The 16,087-nt window shown below is 43.9% G+C and overlaps 1 protein-coding gene across 3 annotated transcripts in view; it reads left to right on the top strand.

The window, feature by feature from the left end:
- Positions 1–16,087, top strand: part of C9H1orf21 (chromosome 9 C1orf21 homolog) — a 105,687-nt gene that overhangs the window by 40,944 nt on the left and 48,656 nt on the right. For all 3 annotated transcript variants that reach the window (XM_053951146.1, XM_053951147.1, XM_053951148.1), the window contains exon 2: positions 2,232–2,437. In XM_053951146.1, the coding sequence (XP_053807121.1) occupies positions 2,344–2,437 (94 nt within the window). In that variant the 5' untranslated portion in view covers positions 2,232–2,343. The remainder of the gene's footprint in view (positions 1–2,231; positions 2,438–16,087) is intronic.

Raw genomic sequence — 16,087 nt, forward strand, 5'->3', positions numbered from 1 at the left:
TCCTGCTTTTCTCTGAAATCTGAAGCAAGGACTCTGTTGATCGTGTTTACCCCCTCATTTGTTTCAGCTGGTCCATTAAAAGCTTTTGTCTTCAACCAAATTGATGTCCTCTGGGAAGAAAGTCCCCGTTTCATTTCCAGTCCAGGTAGCAGTTCCCTCTCCCAGTCTGCTATTTCTCCTCCTTCTCCCACACCCCTGTGTGTCTTTACCTATCTCCAAGCACTGCCTGGCTGATGCTTTAAATCCCTCTGGATCCTTGTTTCCCCCCAACAGTGAGATGAAGACCTTAGTGCAGGCTGCTACTTGAACAGAGGAGGGGATGAACTGTCAGCTGTGACCCTCCCTGAACTGCAGAAACTGAGGAACTTCCCTGGCTTTGTAGTGACTTTTCCTGTAAAATCCAGGTTTTCTGGGATGGGGCAAAGTTATGTAACCATGTAGGGTTAAAAAAATCGCTCCAGAGGGGTGTGCTCACTCCCTTCCACTCACTGCAACAATGCCTGGTGTTAATTGCCCAAAACATTGGCTGCCCTGGAAGTGTCCAAGGCCAGGTTGGATGGGGCTTGGAGCAGCCTGGGATAGTGGGAGGTGTCCCTGCCCATGGCAGAGGTTGCAACGAGATGAGTTCAAACTCCCTCCCAACCCAGGCCTTTCTGTGATCCTATAAAATCTGGGTTTTGGAATGAATAATTAGCTTTGTCTAAGGGGGGAGAGAAGGATGGAGCAATAAGAGATTCAGGCTCAGGTGTGCACGTATAAGAGAAGGAAGAAAGTAGAGCATGTTGGGGGATGTACTGAAATAAAACTAGGGAGGGGTGGCTGCTGGGAACAGGGGTTAGCAGATACACATTGCATGTCTGGGACACCCTTGCCAAGTGGAGCAGAAGCACTGCTCTGTGCAGAGAAGGGGGAAGCTAGCTGTGAGTAGGAGTTAGAGGTGGTTTTGCATCTAGAGTCCTTCCCCTTGCTTGGTGAAAGCCATGGTCTGCTAAATGGAATCGCTCTGAGCCTGGCTGCCACATCCTCATGTCTGTGGCTTTGGGGAGGGGCAGGAAAATCCCTGCGGAGGCAGGAGCAGAGCCCCCCTAGACCATATGCTGGTGTGTCACTGACCTGCCCAGTGCTGAGTGCTCAGGGAAAGGAAGGTCACCACATCCCTTGGGATTACACATTTCTGCTGGAATGGGTACTGCTGTGTCAGAGAATGCTTTGGGTTGGAATGGACTTTAAAGATCACCTCGCTCCAACTCTCCCTGTCCCAGGTAAGAGTGCTTGTCTGATGTTACACATTAAATTGTCAGCGTGGAGCAAAATGAGCCACAGCCTTGTAAAGTACATGCTCAGAAGTAATGAATTAAGAAATTGTGTGTATGATCTTATGCTATAGCTGAGCTAAAAAAATTGGCAAAAGGGGGAGTTTCTCACTTTTCTTTCTTCTGAAAAGTCTGGCTGGTTTGAAAGGCAAACCAGGTCATCTCTCCAAACTTTGAGGTAGCTTTTGTTCCAGTGCAGAACCATTTAGCAATATACAGTTCATGAATTTGAATTTCTTTTTAACCTAAAATATTACAGTTCTGGATTAGATTTTTCTTTTCCCTTTTGTTTTATGTGACATCTGGACTGTTCAGGGAGTGTTATTCTATCTTAAAATGGGGGTGGTTGTCTTTTTGAGCGATGGAGGTTTTATGGATTGAGTAGAATAATGAACACGTAGAGAAAAGATAATACAGCTGACTATCGCCTTTCACATCTGGGAACACGAGATCTTTAATTGATTTAGAGGAGTTATTTTGTACAAACACTCACAATTAGCAACTCTTAATCAGTAAAATGCTTTTAAGAAATCTGGCTCGATGGGTAGATTGGTAAAAGGAGCAGGAGGAGCAGATATTGATGGTTTCTTATCTCCTCTCCCAAAACCCTCTGCGTTCTGTGAGAATAGCTGGCTGGGTGGGAAACAGATCTGCACTTTACTTTCTTCAAGCCATGGCTTAAAGAATCAGGCTGGAAGAGGCTTTTGAGTTCAACTGCTCTGTCCCAGGGCAGGGTGGAGGTACCTTTATCATGACCTGCCTGTACCAGCTCTTAAGGAATATGGTTTCAGCAGCCTAAGGCCGTGGAGGCTGTGCCCTTGTGCTCCTCCTCACAAACTCCATTTTTTATCTCCTTGAAGCTCGCCGTGTCGAGGGTACCTTGTGTGAATGTTTTCCTCTCTCTTTGGCCGTGTTTAGGTGAAGGGCACGTGAGAGCCGAGCAGGAAGGTGGATTATTTCTGCGAGGATGAGCGGGCGTTGCTAGAGATGATCTGTGGTTCGGTGCAGCTGGAGCTGTCTGAATGAAGCTATGGGCTGTGCCTCCGCCAAGCATGTGTCTACTGTTCAAAACGAAGAGGAAACTCAGAAGGGCAAGAGCTACCAGAACGGAGATGTGTTTGGGGGTGAGTGTTGCTGGATTGTCTTTCTCCCAGCACCATGAATGTCCTGGAAGGTGTACGAGGGAGTCTTAACCTTTCACCAAATACAAAGCAAAATGCCTGCTAAAATATAGCACAGTGACAGGGCAGTTGGCCCATCCAGGGGAGGGTACCATGACACTTGAAACAGGTGAAATCCTTAGTGAAAAAAATAACATTTTAAGTGGTGTATGGTACTACACTGTCTTTGCCTCCACAAATCCTGGAATAGTTCAAAGACAATGAGTTGCACGACTCCCTCATGTATTTATATATGTATTTATATATGTGTCTCTGTTATATGTTTTTATGTCATTGGGTACCAACACAGTTGACTCATTTCCTAAAAATAAAAATCTGTTTGGTAGGAAAAGTAATTCCTCACTTCTGTAAAGCAATAAAACATAAGTTCTGAAGTCCTGGAGCAAACAGGGTTTGAAGGTACAATGAAACTAGAAACTGAGGGATTTAGTGGTGCTGGGAAGCTGGGAACGTGGGATGAAAACATCTGGTTCATTGTGAAGACTGGTCTGTGACCCAGGTCTTGTGCATCAGGAGAGGTAAATGATAGCAGATAAAATCATAGTCAACTTCATGGGTTTTTTTTGCCCCAGATTCTGTTAGTATACACAATGGTTTTTTTAGATAAAGATGTAAATCTTTAAGTACAGATTTTAAAATGGCAGGAGTTATCTTAAAGACTGTTCAAAAATGAAATTTCTGAACCTGGATAAGGTTTTACCTGAAGAGAAAGCAGTTGTTGAACAAACTTCAGGACTGTTCAGTCCTCTTTCTCATGGCTGGGAGATGCTGGGTTTGGAATTGTGAGCTCAGTACACTGCTTTTGTTTAAAATAGGCTTTAAGTGCTGTCATAAACAGAAAATTCTATCAGTTGCTCAAAGGAATTTGAGTTTACATTTTAGCTTATAGTTAGCGAGGGAGCAATTTTTGGCAGAAGGTGACAGTCAGTCTTTTTTTTTTTTTTTTTTTTTTTTTTGGTGGTGGTTTAACCACCTGCTGTGGGCCAAAGATCATAACTTTAACACAGCAAACTCAAAGTAGCTTCTGGACTCAGAGGATCAAGAAGATTGAAGGGATTTTAAAAGGCTCCCATTTATAGAGCTGGACTGGTGTCAGCAGTATCATTTAGGTATTCTGGCATCCATTTGAGGGCTGTTAATTGTTCTGTATTTTACTGTCAGGAGTATTACCTGCTGTTAACCATTTTCTGGCCCATGCTTTAGTTTAGGTGTGGGATTTGTCATTCCTAAAGACCTGAGTCCATGACTGATTCCTTCTTAGCAGAGCTGGAGTCTGACTTAACTCATTGAATGGTGACCATAGAAGTCACATTTTTCTCTTGCTGTTGAAAGACAGTTTCTAGGTCAGGAGCTGGGTGCAGGAGGAGGTTGAGCTGGAGTTTTACAGATCATCCAGTGCCACCCCTGCCCTAGGCAGGGACACCTTCCACTGTCCCAGGGTGCTCTAAGCCCCATCCAGCCTGGCCTTGGACACTGCCAGGCATCCAGGGCATCCACAGCTGCTCTGGGCACCCTGTGCCAGGGCTTCCCCACCCTGATGCTTCCTTTCTTATTTTTGGGAAGGGACAGCAGTATCTCACCCAGCCAGTGGCCACGAGCAGAGTATCTGTGCTGCCTGTAGGGATTGAAAGCTCCCTCCAGTAAGAATAGGCAGAGCTAAACCAAGGTGAGTGGTGGGGAAACAAGGAGGAAAGGAGGTGATGGAAAGGGAGTTAGAGGTTAGTTCTTAGGAAGGAGGCTGCAAACTAAAGGAAGCAGAAGTCAAGTGGGGCTGGAAGGTGGCTGATGTGTCGGTAACACCCTGAGAATCTCAGTGAGCATGCTGTGCACAGACAGGGAGCACAGGCAGTGTTGGCAGCTGGGGACTTATGTGACATCAGGTGCCTGTGAGAGCTAGCAGGGATGAGCCTCGTGGCTGTGACAGCCACACTGCCTCAGAGGTTTCACAAGGGGAGGAAATCCTGAGGGATTTGGTACAGCAAGGAGAGGATTAAAGCACAAGAGCAGAGTGCTGGTGCTGCCTCCCCTGGGCAGGCGGTGGGGTCTGAAGGATGTGCCTGACAGGAAATTGCCCCTCGCTGTGTAACAACACCCCACTGGAAACAGTTCACCTTCCTTCCTCTAGCACCTGCCCCAGACAAGCTGCAGGCAGAAAGAGTCAATAGTAAGGATTGTACTTTCCAGTTAAGCAGTGTTTGGATTTGTTTTCCCCATGAGTAGTTTTTACTTGACTGACATTGAATCCAGAGAGAATTTTCTGAGCTTCTCAGAGCGATGCGGTTCTGCTTTGGCTCTTCCTCAGAACCTCTGGATCTTTTTTCTTCTTTTGTGGTGGCATTGGTTGCAGTCAAGTCTATTGACTTATTGGGAGATCATGGCTTCTGGGAGATTTTTTTTAAACTTTTTAAAGACACTGCAGGTTAAGATTGATCTCCAGTACCCTATTTCTTCCCCAGCTATAACCTTTTATTTTAGCTGAGCAGACACATTGAGCCATGTACTTGCTGTCAATTTGAAATCATGGTGTTTAAAACCAAGAAACCCATCATGAAACCCATGAATTCTGTAAGGATAAATCCTGGTAAATGAAACCAAAACATAAAAATTTCCACCCTGTCCCAAGCTGTAGAAGTCATGCTGCATTTTGCTGTAATATATATTTAAATAATTGAGTTAGCAGGCCTATCAAAGGAGATGTTCTAGAGAAGATTGAATATAATATGATTATTATGTCTGTTGGTCTCTAATGACTTTAAAATCCCTCTAATAAGGATAGTAATAATAAATCTTCATTTATTCATCATTCCACTTCAAAGCTGATTTCCAGGGCAATACATAAGAACTATAATATGTAAATACCAATGAAGAACAAAATGCCATGATAAAGTCTTGAGCATTGTTGATTTCAGCATATGTTTTAATAATATAGCATCTCTTGCAGATTAATTTTATTTGTGCCTTTATAAAAAATTATGGGATGTTCCTTTGAGGAGGAGGTTATTGAAGTAATTCTTTCTGTAAGAAAGTAAGAGGTAATGCAATTTTTGGGGAAAAAAAAAACATTCTAGAATGTGTTCATTAGTTTGAAAGGCTTAATCCAGATGTTTCCATGGAGCTCCTGGGTGCTTTGCAAAAAGGGGAGTTACCATGTCAGGTCAGAATTTTCTGACAAAATGGGAATATCATGGTGGGATTTCTGTTACTAAGAGCAGCTCCAGTTGCTAAACCTGTCTAAATAAAGCTGAACGCAAAGCACATAGTTTATGAACCAGTTTGTCTCAGAACAGCTGGGAGAAGGCTAGGAGAGGAAATCTTCAGCAGTAAAATATTGTAATGAGATTGAAAAATTGATAAATGCACAAGGGCAGGCTGGATGGGGCTTGGAGCAAGCTGGGATAGTGGGAGGTGTCCCTGGCCATGGCAGGGGCTCTAAGAGATGGGCTCTAAGGTCCTTCCCAACCCAATCCCAATCCTGGGATTCTATGGTAGTGTCTGATTGCTTCACCAACCCTAGGGCAGTTTTCTTTCTCACACTGATGTTTTCTTTCTTCCAGCAGAACCCTGACTTAGTTTGAAGTAAATGCCAAATTGCTAAAATAATTGAAACCGTTAAAATATGTCCACTCTATGCAAAAGGAGAATAACAAGGGGGAATTTGGACTATGATTTACCTTTCCTAAATATGCATTGTCATCTCCAAAAATAGTGTGTCCAGACCTTTGTAGAGGTTCATTTGCTTTGAAGGCTCTTTCCTTAACAGGCCAGAAATATCAGTTTACTAAAAACTTCAGTCTTGGGATGTTGCTCAGGACAATTCAAAATATCTCTAGGCCTAGGAAGACTGCTCAGATGTCCTTAATGAATAGGAGGTAACTTCTAAACCCGTCTTGTTCTGGTACACAAAATTCTGGAGGTCGTCTGGCCACTTGAAGTGGGGAAGTCTTCAGTTAAAATTTTCAGTCAGAAAAATATCTGGCAAGTGTTTTCAGTAAATAACATCTTCCTGATGTTACACCATTTTAACCCCTCTCTCTTCCCCTCAATTGTCAGGGGAAAAAAAATCTAAAATTGAAAACAAGAATTTCTTTGTTCTAGAAGACAGCATGGCTATCCTCAATGAACTGAAGCTGTCTGGAATGCTGTAGCTTAAGCAATGGAACTTGTGTCCTGTCAGGTGTGGATCTGTGCTGGGATCAGGTCTCACTGCACCAAACACACGTTTCCCTTTGCCTTTATTTGCTTGGCAGCCTTTATTTGATGGGCTGTGGTGGTTAGCTGATGAACACCCCAGGAGGAACTGCTCCAGCTCATGTGGCTGTCCTGGTATGTTCTGCATACCAGTATTCTGAGTATCAGCTCATACTCAATCTGAGGACAGATGCATAAGGGGACCAGCCCCATACTGTGTCCTAATTCCATCCTTTGAGACTACAGCTTTTTTAAAAGGCATTTTCCATCATGAAAAATATTTCAGGTGCAATCCCAGGCGCTTGTTCTTAATCCAAGCTCCATGGAAGTGAGTGGCCTGTAGGCACCCACTCTCTGAAAACTCAGTCTCAGGGGTCTAAAACCAGATATCACAGTGAGTTTCAAATGAGGAGATTTTCATTGCTTAAATTCAGATTCTGCCAGAGCTCCTGGAAGGGAGGGTTTCATGTTGTTCATGGTTCCAGCAGCTCATGTTATAAAGTACATCTTGTTCCAGTGCTTGAAAGCTTAAGAAAAGCAGATGAGTGAGTGAGTGCATTGCAGCAGAGGGTTGAAGTGCATGAGCATCTTCCAGAATTGTACTGGACTCTGTGCTTTTTAACTGCCAGAAGGCAGATTTAGATTAGGGATTGGGAAGGAATTGTTCCCTGTGAGGGTGGGCAGGCTCTGGCACAGGGTGCCCAGAGAAGCTGTGGCTGCCCCTGGATTCCCTGGAAGTGTCCAAGGCCAGGCTGGACAGGGCTTGGAGCAACCTGGGCTAGTGGAAGTGTCCCTGCCTGTGGCAGGGGTGGGATGGGATAATCTTCCAACCCAAACCATTCTGTGATTCTCATTACTTGCCTTATTTAGCAATTTGTTGATAGCCTGCTTCTTATCTAAGCAAACAGGGCAGTTCTAAACAAGTGCTTCAGGAAGTGAGAGAAACAAATAGAACCAAACCCTACCCTGGTTATGTTTATGTGAGAGATGTAACAAAATTGCATGTGTTATCTAGGTTTATGATGTATTTGTGTAACTCTGAGAACACCCTTGGTAAGTCAATAATTTACTATTTTATTACCATAAGGAAGCAATAGAGTTTAAAGAAAATCAAAACAAAACCAAACTGCACCCTCAGGTTTTGTCTAGTTACGTATTCATGATCGATATGTGCAAAGAAAGTGTTTTCCACATGAATTAAAACTCTATTTTCACCTTTTATGTATGGAAGTGGCTCATCTTCATAGCTCTTGGTGCTGCTTTTGCAGAAGAGGGAAGAGGCTGCTCTTCCCTCTCCAAGCTCTTCTCCCTCTCCAGCACAGAAATATGGATATATAGATATATAAACATTGCAAAAAGAGCAGTCCCAAGCATAGCAGTGAACCAGATCCAGGGACTTGCAGTGAGGAGCACCAGGAGACGAGGCTGGAGACTGGGAGAGGAGAGATGGGAGAGAAAATACTTTACAAGCTGGGGGTGAAGTCCCTCCAGGAGATGGGACTAGAGACAGGCAGACCTGCTCTGGCAGGGACTGGAGGCCCAAGTCTCAGCAGAAGCAGAGCTCCTGGATCCATGGGCAGGAGGTGCAGGTGGGGTCTCAAGGGGCTGGTTGTGGCCTCTTAGTGCACTCAGGACTGACAGCAGCTGTCCATTAATTGTGCTCTGTATGTAATGACAGTAATTGAAATAGTTCTCCCTTCTCCTGCTCTTTTGCCCATTGTTTCCCCCCCCGTGGAAGTGCAGAAACACTGAGCTGGTGTTCCTTTGGGGTGACATCCAGGCCTGTGGAAAGGTTCCTGTGGACTCCAAGAAGGTGCCTTGCCTCTTTCAGCAAGATTGGTTTTCAGTGTCTATTTTCACCAATCCAGCAGAGAATAAAACCAGTTCAGAAGTGATGGGAGTGGGAGAGTGGCTTTTTAGTTACCTGGGTGCTGGAAAATTACTTAGCTGTAAATGGTCCAGGCAGTAGAGCCAATAGTGTTTGAAGAAATTTCTTGGTGCCCATTTGAAAAAAATAATCAGGAAGACCCAAAAAGAGATGCCTTTCCTGAATGGATAGAAGATCTTTGCCATGGAAGGGTTGCTGAGCTTTTCCTACCTGAAAGAGAGCTGGACTTAGAACAGATATCCATAAATTAGTTAGGCAGCCCTTGCACTCTATGGTGACCTTCTTCTGGTGGTTAATCTTCTTGGACTGTTTTTACAGCCCCTTGTCATGGTATTAGATGAGGGAATTATTCTGCACTGTCTCATTCTCCTTAGTGGAAGGGAGCTGTTTTTATCCAGATCTTTGCAGTGCTGGGTTTGGAATGATACACACACAGCTGGACTCGGCACTTTGAGCAGGGATTTACAGTACAGAGACAGAAGGTGAGCCAAGGTGGAGAAACAGTTGATATCCCTTTTTTTAGGAGCAGAAATTAATCACAGGCAGGTCATCACTTCCTTGCTGCTTATTCTCATGTGAGCTTTCCCCTTTTGCAAGCTCTCCATGGGCATCAGAGCACCCAGAGGGTGACCAGAGGGCTCCAAAGGACCCCGAGTCTCTGCAGTCCCTGGGCAGAGGGAACTTGGTGTTATTCTAGGGAGTGACCTTTCCTCCAAGCTGCTTAGCCCCATGGAGAGTCCAGTCCCAGCCCATACAAATGAAGTGCAAGGGGTGTGCATTTCACAATTGCATTAGTGGGCTATAAATAGGGCCATACATCCGCCTTTGGCGCTGGCTAGAAAGGAGCCAGGATGTGTTTTCTGGCAGCCTTGGTGCTAAAGGAAATCCGTTTATTTTATGGTACAGACACACTTAGTTTTTCACTTCATCTTTTAAAGACAATCTCTGGCATTCATTGCCTACCTGTACATGCAAGCAAGGAAAAATCGTGGTAAAAATGCCATATACTTTCAGTTACTGCAGTGTTCCTTTAGCCATTTTCCAAGTGTTTTATTACTGGGCCACAAATTTGGAGAACTGAAAGACCAAGAGAAAACCCCAAAGGCTGAAATTTGGCCGGAAAAGACTCACTCTGGGCAATAATTCCCAATTCCCCAGGTAAGCCTTGTGTAGCTGCATGGGTGAGTATTCATTTCAGCAACACAAAACTGAAATTTTTAAGGCTCTAATTTTATATTAGGAAATATCTGCTGGTAGAAATAGCTGTTAAATGCAAAGAAAAGGTACCTGACCAATAAGTATTTGTGTATCTTTGGCATACACAGCCAGAGGTGCTTTTATAGGATGGAGTAAGTGAACATTTTTCCAGTAGGTAATTCTCCAAAACACTGTGCCATCATGGGTATTTTAAATAAATATTACAACCAAGTGGTCTCATGTTCTCCTTGGTCAGAGGCCCAAGACTGACAGTGCTCTGTCTTGAGCCAGCACCAGAAAAAAATGAGAACAAAATGGAAAATGTTAAGACTTCTGCCTGGTGTGCTTGTGAAAAACAAAGCCTGGCTTCTGCTGAGGGGGTGTCATTATGCCCTGCCGTGCACTTTTTCTTCTTACCTGTATGAGCGGGGGCTCTGGCAGAAAGGATCAGGGTTAGGGTGCTTTTAAATGCTGCTTTTCCTTTCTGCTCTTGTCACGAGAGCACTGCAGGGGCTGTTCAGGCAGCTCAGGTGCAGAGCACTTCGTGTTCTGTGGTACCAGGAAGGAGCATGCAGTCACCTTTGTTTCAGGAGTTATGGCTCCACGAATGATCTTGAACTATTCAGAGGGAAAAAAAGGGAGTGTAGTGGTTTAGTTTTTTCCACTGAAGTCTCCTGAATTGTGTAATGGTTGTATTTGTTACGATTGCATGCATCTTATCCCCTGTATTTTGTTGTCAAGTGGTCACATCCCCCAAGGCTGCCAGAGCTCCAGGGGCATTTGGAAAATGCTCTCAGGGATGCACAGAGTGGGATTGGATTTTTTTTTTAGCTATTACTAAACTATTTTCTTTCAGACATTGGTATTTTGCTTTCTTTTAAAAAGTGTTGCCCAAAGAGAAGGGAAGAAGGCATGGAAAATCTGTAACCAGTGTAAAATATTAATCTTTCTAATAGGTTACTTTTGGAGCTGATAGATGGTCTGTAAGTAAAATAATGTAATTAACTTCTGTATCTTTTGCATCTGGAAATGTGTGCTGTATTTTGTAAGTCAAGTTTTTGTTACATCTCCCCTCTTGGTTTAAAGAAATACTGACAGTGAGGAAATGTTACTGGTTCTGGGTATTTATTCAGTCCCTTCCATATTGGAAGTAATAAAAATGAAATAGCTGCTGATTTACAAACCCTCTTTGAGGTCTGTGAGCAGGGAAAATTTGATAGCCTAATATTAATAGAAAAAAGTTACTATCCCTGAAAGGGTATGAAAATCCATTTCAAGTCAGACGTTGCGGGGCAACAATCTCATTTAATAGCTGACTGATTGAGAATGGCATTGCTTGTTAAGGATAGAGGAATTGGCTTTTTTATTGACAAGGAAACTGAAGGCACCTCATCCTGTGTTTGCAATAATAGGAGATGTGTAATTTCAAGGGTGTGGAGTGGTAATGACTTATTTTCCAGGGAATGCTTGGGGTGTCTCCATTCAGGAGTGGTTTGGGTGGATGGATGCCTTAGAGGGGCTGTAAGAGGCACAGCCTCCAGTGCTGCACGAGGGATGCTCACAGAAATGGTCAGTTAGGTATTTTTACTGGAATTGAATAGTTCCTGACAGGTTCTGTGCCAAAGTGGGGGATGTTCAATGGAGTGCATAGACAGATGGGGGTGAAGGGAGGCTCAGCAGAGACTGGGAGTTTCATTAATGACATTGAAAAACCTGAAAAGAATTAAATATTTTGTGTTTGGTGTTTTTTTTTTTTTTTTTTTAACTTACTGAGGGAGAATTTCAAACCAGAACAGTGAAATGGAGTTGAAGGAGTTTTTCCAAACTGGCCATGCTGTGATGTGTTCAAGGCAGCCTGGATCCTGACACTCACCTGGGGACTTCATATGAACAGTCATCTTTTCAAGGCACAGACCCTTTGTTTTCCTTCTGTCCACTTCCTTTAATTAATCTCTCTGCGACTTGTTCCCTCTCCTGCTTTCATTTCTCAATTTCATCTTTTTAGTGGGCTAGATAATTGCATTTACTGGATATCCTTCCTGCCAAGCACCGTGGCTGTAATCTCCTCCACCTGAGAAATGGTTTCCTTTAAACAGCCTGGTGTCTGCCTCAAAGTTATGTGTTAATTAAATGAAAACAAAAAGGTTAAAAAAGTGTGTGTGTGTATATATTTATATATATATATGTATATATGAATTATATAGTTTCAGCAAGCAGAAATCTGGGTAGCTGAAAGATAGTTATGAGTGCACACCACCAGCACTCTTCTTTGGCTTTGTAATTACAGAGGAGTGCACAAAAGTCTTTAATTATATGATCACATGGCAGTTTTTTTCAATACCATCTCACATATGGTGTTTCCTCAGATTTTGAACACAAAGACAGTAGGAGCAAGGCAGAGATTGTGTTTTTAGCATTAACTGGATTTGGGAATGTTGAGGTTTTATTTTAAAATCTTCCCTGAGATAATGAAATGGCCTCTGAGGCTGTGGTTCCTCTGACCTACCTCCAGCTAAGGCAGACCTGGCAGATACAGAGCAGTGGGCCTGTGGCCCTGGTGTAAGGTTAGTTAAAACAATCCTTAACTCATAATGTGACAGAAAATTGTATGTACAACTCCAGTTTTCACAGCGCTTGGACTAGATGACAGCTCGAAACGTAGAGTAGCCTTGGGGACTTTTTGACCAAGAACAAACCAAGAAGTGGAAGGAACCAAGAAGAAAAAGCAAGTAGAGGGAACTAAGAAGGAACCAAGTGAAGGTGGGAAGCAAGTAACCCCCTCCTTGATTTGGCTGCACATCTCCTGCTGTGACAGCTGATGTACAGTGGTTTGTTTCTGCGAGTCACGTGCCAGATCTGAAAATTAAACCTGTAGATTTAAACAAGGGAGCTAAATTATGATTTCATCGTCACCTGCCACCTTTAAACTGGGGGGAAAGTAATCAGGAAACACAGGACACACAAACTGAGGCACCCGAGGAGCGGCAGCAGCGCAGGGGTTGGGAGAGGCCTTCTGCCACAGGCAGAGATCAGGCTGGGAGAGGACAGAGTTGCCAAGGGATGGAGAGCTGTGAGCAGCTCTGGAAGCTGCTGACAGCACTGCTGAGGGGTGGGCTAACACAGAAACATCAGGGTTTGTGCTTCTCCGGCAGCAAACATCATGTCCAGGACAGTTAATGGAGTCGTGTCCTGTCACCCTGTTGGCCTCAGGGATTGCTGCTGAAAGATGTCATGGTTTGGGCCTGCAGGAGGGAGGTTTGGCAAAATAGAAGGGAAGTTGCTAAATTTTTTCAGGTAGGCATCACCCTTGAGGGAGTTAATGTTTCATGGAGCGCTGGATATGCCATAGGGCTGCTGGATAGCTTAGAAAAGAGCTACCCCTGTCTCGCTGGATGTCCTTCCAGTTCTGCAGGAATCCTCCATTTAGGGACTGGCTTTTGTTACCCTGAGTGTCTCAATCCCATTTTCTCCTATAAAAAACCAGCCCTAGTGGTCACATCTGCCTTGTGCAGAAGCAGCCGTTGGCGTTCCTTGGGTACCTGTCAGGGTTGTGTAGGAAGAAGGAGAAGTGCTTGAGGGTGGTCTTTGCAGATGTGCTGCAATCTGTGTGGTGTGTTGATTTTTAAAGAGCTGTTCTGTCAGAGGATTTACATTTTGTTGGCCGAATTGGTGTGTTGCTCATGCACCTGTTCTCTGTTTATTATCTGGTGGTGTCCACTGCCTCGACTCCCAGCAGTGGCTGTATTTTTAGATTGGATTAGGGTAAGGTAAATTAATTTGGGAAATCTGAATGAGCATTTTCAGATAATCCTTTGAGAAAAATGGGTTGGCTTATTTCCTAAGCTATTTTTATTATTCTATTCATGTTAGTAAAACCATGATCACTTGGATCAGGAATTGCCTGTGAATTGATAGGGTTGAGGGTTGGTAATGGAGGAAAACAACAGGCTGCTCACCCAATATTGGTTGACCTCCAATGAAATTTCACTCCCAGCCCACATCCAAGTGGATCAGAAACCCACCCCCACAGCTGAGCAAATGCTTTAACCCTTTAAACTCAAATGAACCATAGAGCTGCTGCTTTCTGTGAGTGCTTGAAGCTGGACCTAAGAAGATAACTTAGATATCCTCAATTTCTTAACATTTAGTTCAAGAAATATTAATTTGCAGGATTTTTGCAAGTAATTTCTCTGACTGTTGATGGTTTTTGGGATTTTTGGCGTAACTTCTGTGGTACCCAGGCAGTTGATAACCACATACATAACAGGGTTGGAATAACCTGAGTAGCTCATCTGACCCTTCCAGTCCTCCAGACCAGATGCACATGAACCCAAGGCTGATGACTCAGGTGCTGGAAACTGCAGCCACCCAAGCAATCCAATTCTGCTCCTTGACTCTCCTGGTGGTGTGTGATTTTGTTTTTGACCCTGATGTGTAGCTGGCTCTTTCTAGAGCTGAGCCCACCACTGCTCGTGTCCTTCTAGTGCAGCTGTGGATCTTGGAGTGTTCCTCCTTCCCAGTGGCACTGGAGATGGGCTCCAGGAGAGCTGCATCCAGCTCCAGCATCCCAGCACAGGCAGGACATGGAGCTGTTGGAGCCAGTCCAGAGGAGGCCATCAAGATGATCAGAGGGATGGAGCAGCTTTGCTGTGAGGGAAGGCTGGGAGAATTAGAATTGTTCAGCCTGGAGAAGAGAAGCTTCAGGCCTTCCATTAGCCTTCCAGTGCCTGAAGGGAGCTGACAAAAAAGATGGAGTGACTATTTACAAAGGCTGGAGTGACAGGGCACAGGGAATGGCTTCCCACTGCCAGAGGGCAGGATTAGATGGGATATTGGGAAGGAATTGTTCTCTGTGAGGGTGGGCAGGCCCTGGCTGTGGCTGCCCCTGGATCCCTGGCAGTGTCCAAGGCCACGTTGAATGGGGCTTGGAGCACCCTGGGCTGGTGGAAGGTGTCCCTGCCCATGGCAGGGGGTGGAATTGGATGATTTTTTTAAGATCCCTTCCCACCCAAACCATTCTGGGACATTTGGCATGTTCTGTGCTCAGCATCTAAGTGGCTCACCTGCTGCTCTATGTTTCAGTTAAATTGCATCAAAATCTCTTACGGTTCTTAACAAATATTTTTAGAAAAAGCGATTCAGTCCTTTATCTAAATATAACTTTGAGCTTTCAAGCCTTTGGGAGAGGGGAGCATGTGGAGCTTTGATCCGTGGCATTCACAGCAGCAGGAGCACTTTCTGCACCTGGCAGAACTAAGTGCAGTGCAGAGGAATTTGTTAGACAGAAAGCTCCTATTTTATATAACAGATATGTGGTTTAGTATGGATGGAGGATAAATCTTGGCATGTCGTGTGATAGAAAGGCAGGAGAACCTGCAGAAAAATAGGTGGCACAGGAAAATGAAGGTGTGTTTAGAAACCTCCCTCTTGGTGGTATCACTGAAGTACCACTCACCTCCTGCCTGATACTTGATATCTTGCTAAAAATAGAGAAGAGGCTCACCCATCGTCCCTCTTGATGACAGTGGAACCAAATCTGTTTGTCCTTAGATGTCTGAAATGGGAATGCAATGAAAATCAGCATTATATTTATTTACTTATTCAAAGGCTTGCTGTTTGACCAAATATTTCTCTGAAAGTCACAGTGACTCTACATATATTTGACAAAGTTATACTTTTTTCTGGTGTTGCTCTTTCCTTTAAAGTCAGCTAGAATTAATGTCATTGCCCATATTCCTGTGGTAAAGGCACTTACAGCCGTGTCTGAGAGTGCTGAAGACATTCTTCTCATGGGAACCACCACAGTTTTGTGCCCCCCACCCAGTAATTGTTTCAATATTCTAAGTTGATATGCTCATTTATCACTGAAATTGTTATTAATGAGTGCTGTTTTTCTTTGTCACATTGCCATGGCAACTGGGTGACATGTTTGAGTGGAATTATCTGTTTCCAGATGGAGATCTTCATTCATAAGATTTGCCTGCTGAGAATTTTTGCAGCATATTCAATTTCAAAATTCTTCCTCCCTGTGCCTTTCCACAGTTTGGAGCTAGAATCATTCCTGCTTTCTGGTTTATATCCTGTGATTTTGTGGTGGGTGTTATGCTCGCAGTATTTCTGTCTTTTGTGGTTCATTTATGTTGTTTTTCTTTCAATTTAATTGAGTTGCTTTTCTTCAACTCAGGATTTGCTATGACACTCCTGTAAAGCCATTCCTCCCCCATATGAGTTATTGGAAATTTTCTCATTTTATATAATACACCACACAATAGAAGAGAGGACTTGATTTTGTTTTTACTCCTGAAAGGAGCATAAGGATG

This window comes from Vidua chalybeata, chromosome 9 (genome assembly GCF_026979565.1).
Source record: "Vidua chalybeata isolate OUT-0048 chromosome 9, bVidCha1 merged haplotype, whole genome shotgun sequence".
NCBI lineage: Eukaryota > Metazoa > Chordata > Aves > Passeriformes > Viduidae > Vidua > Vidua chalybeata.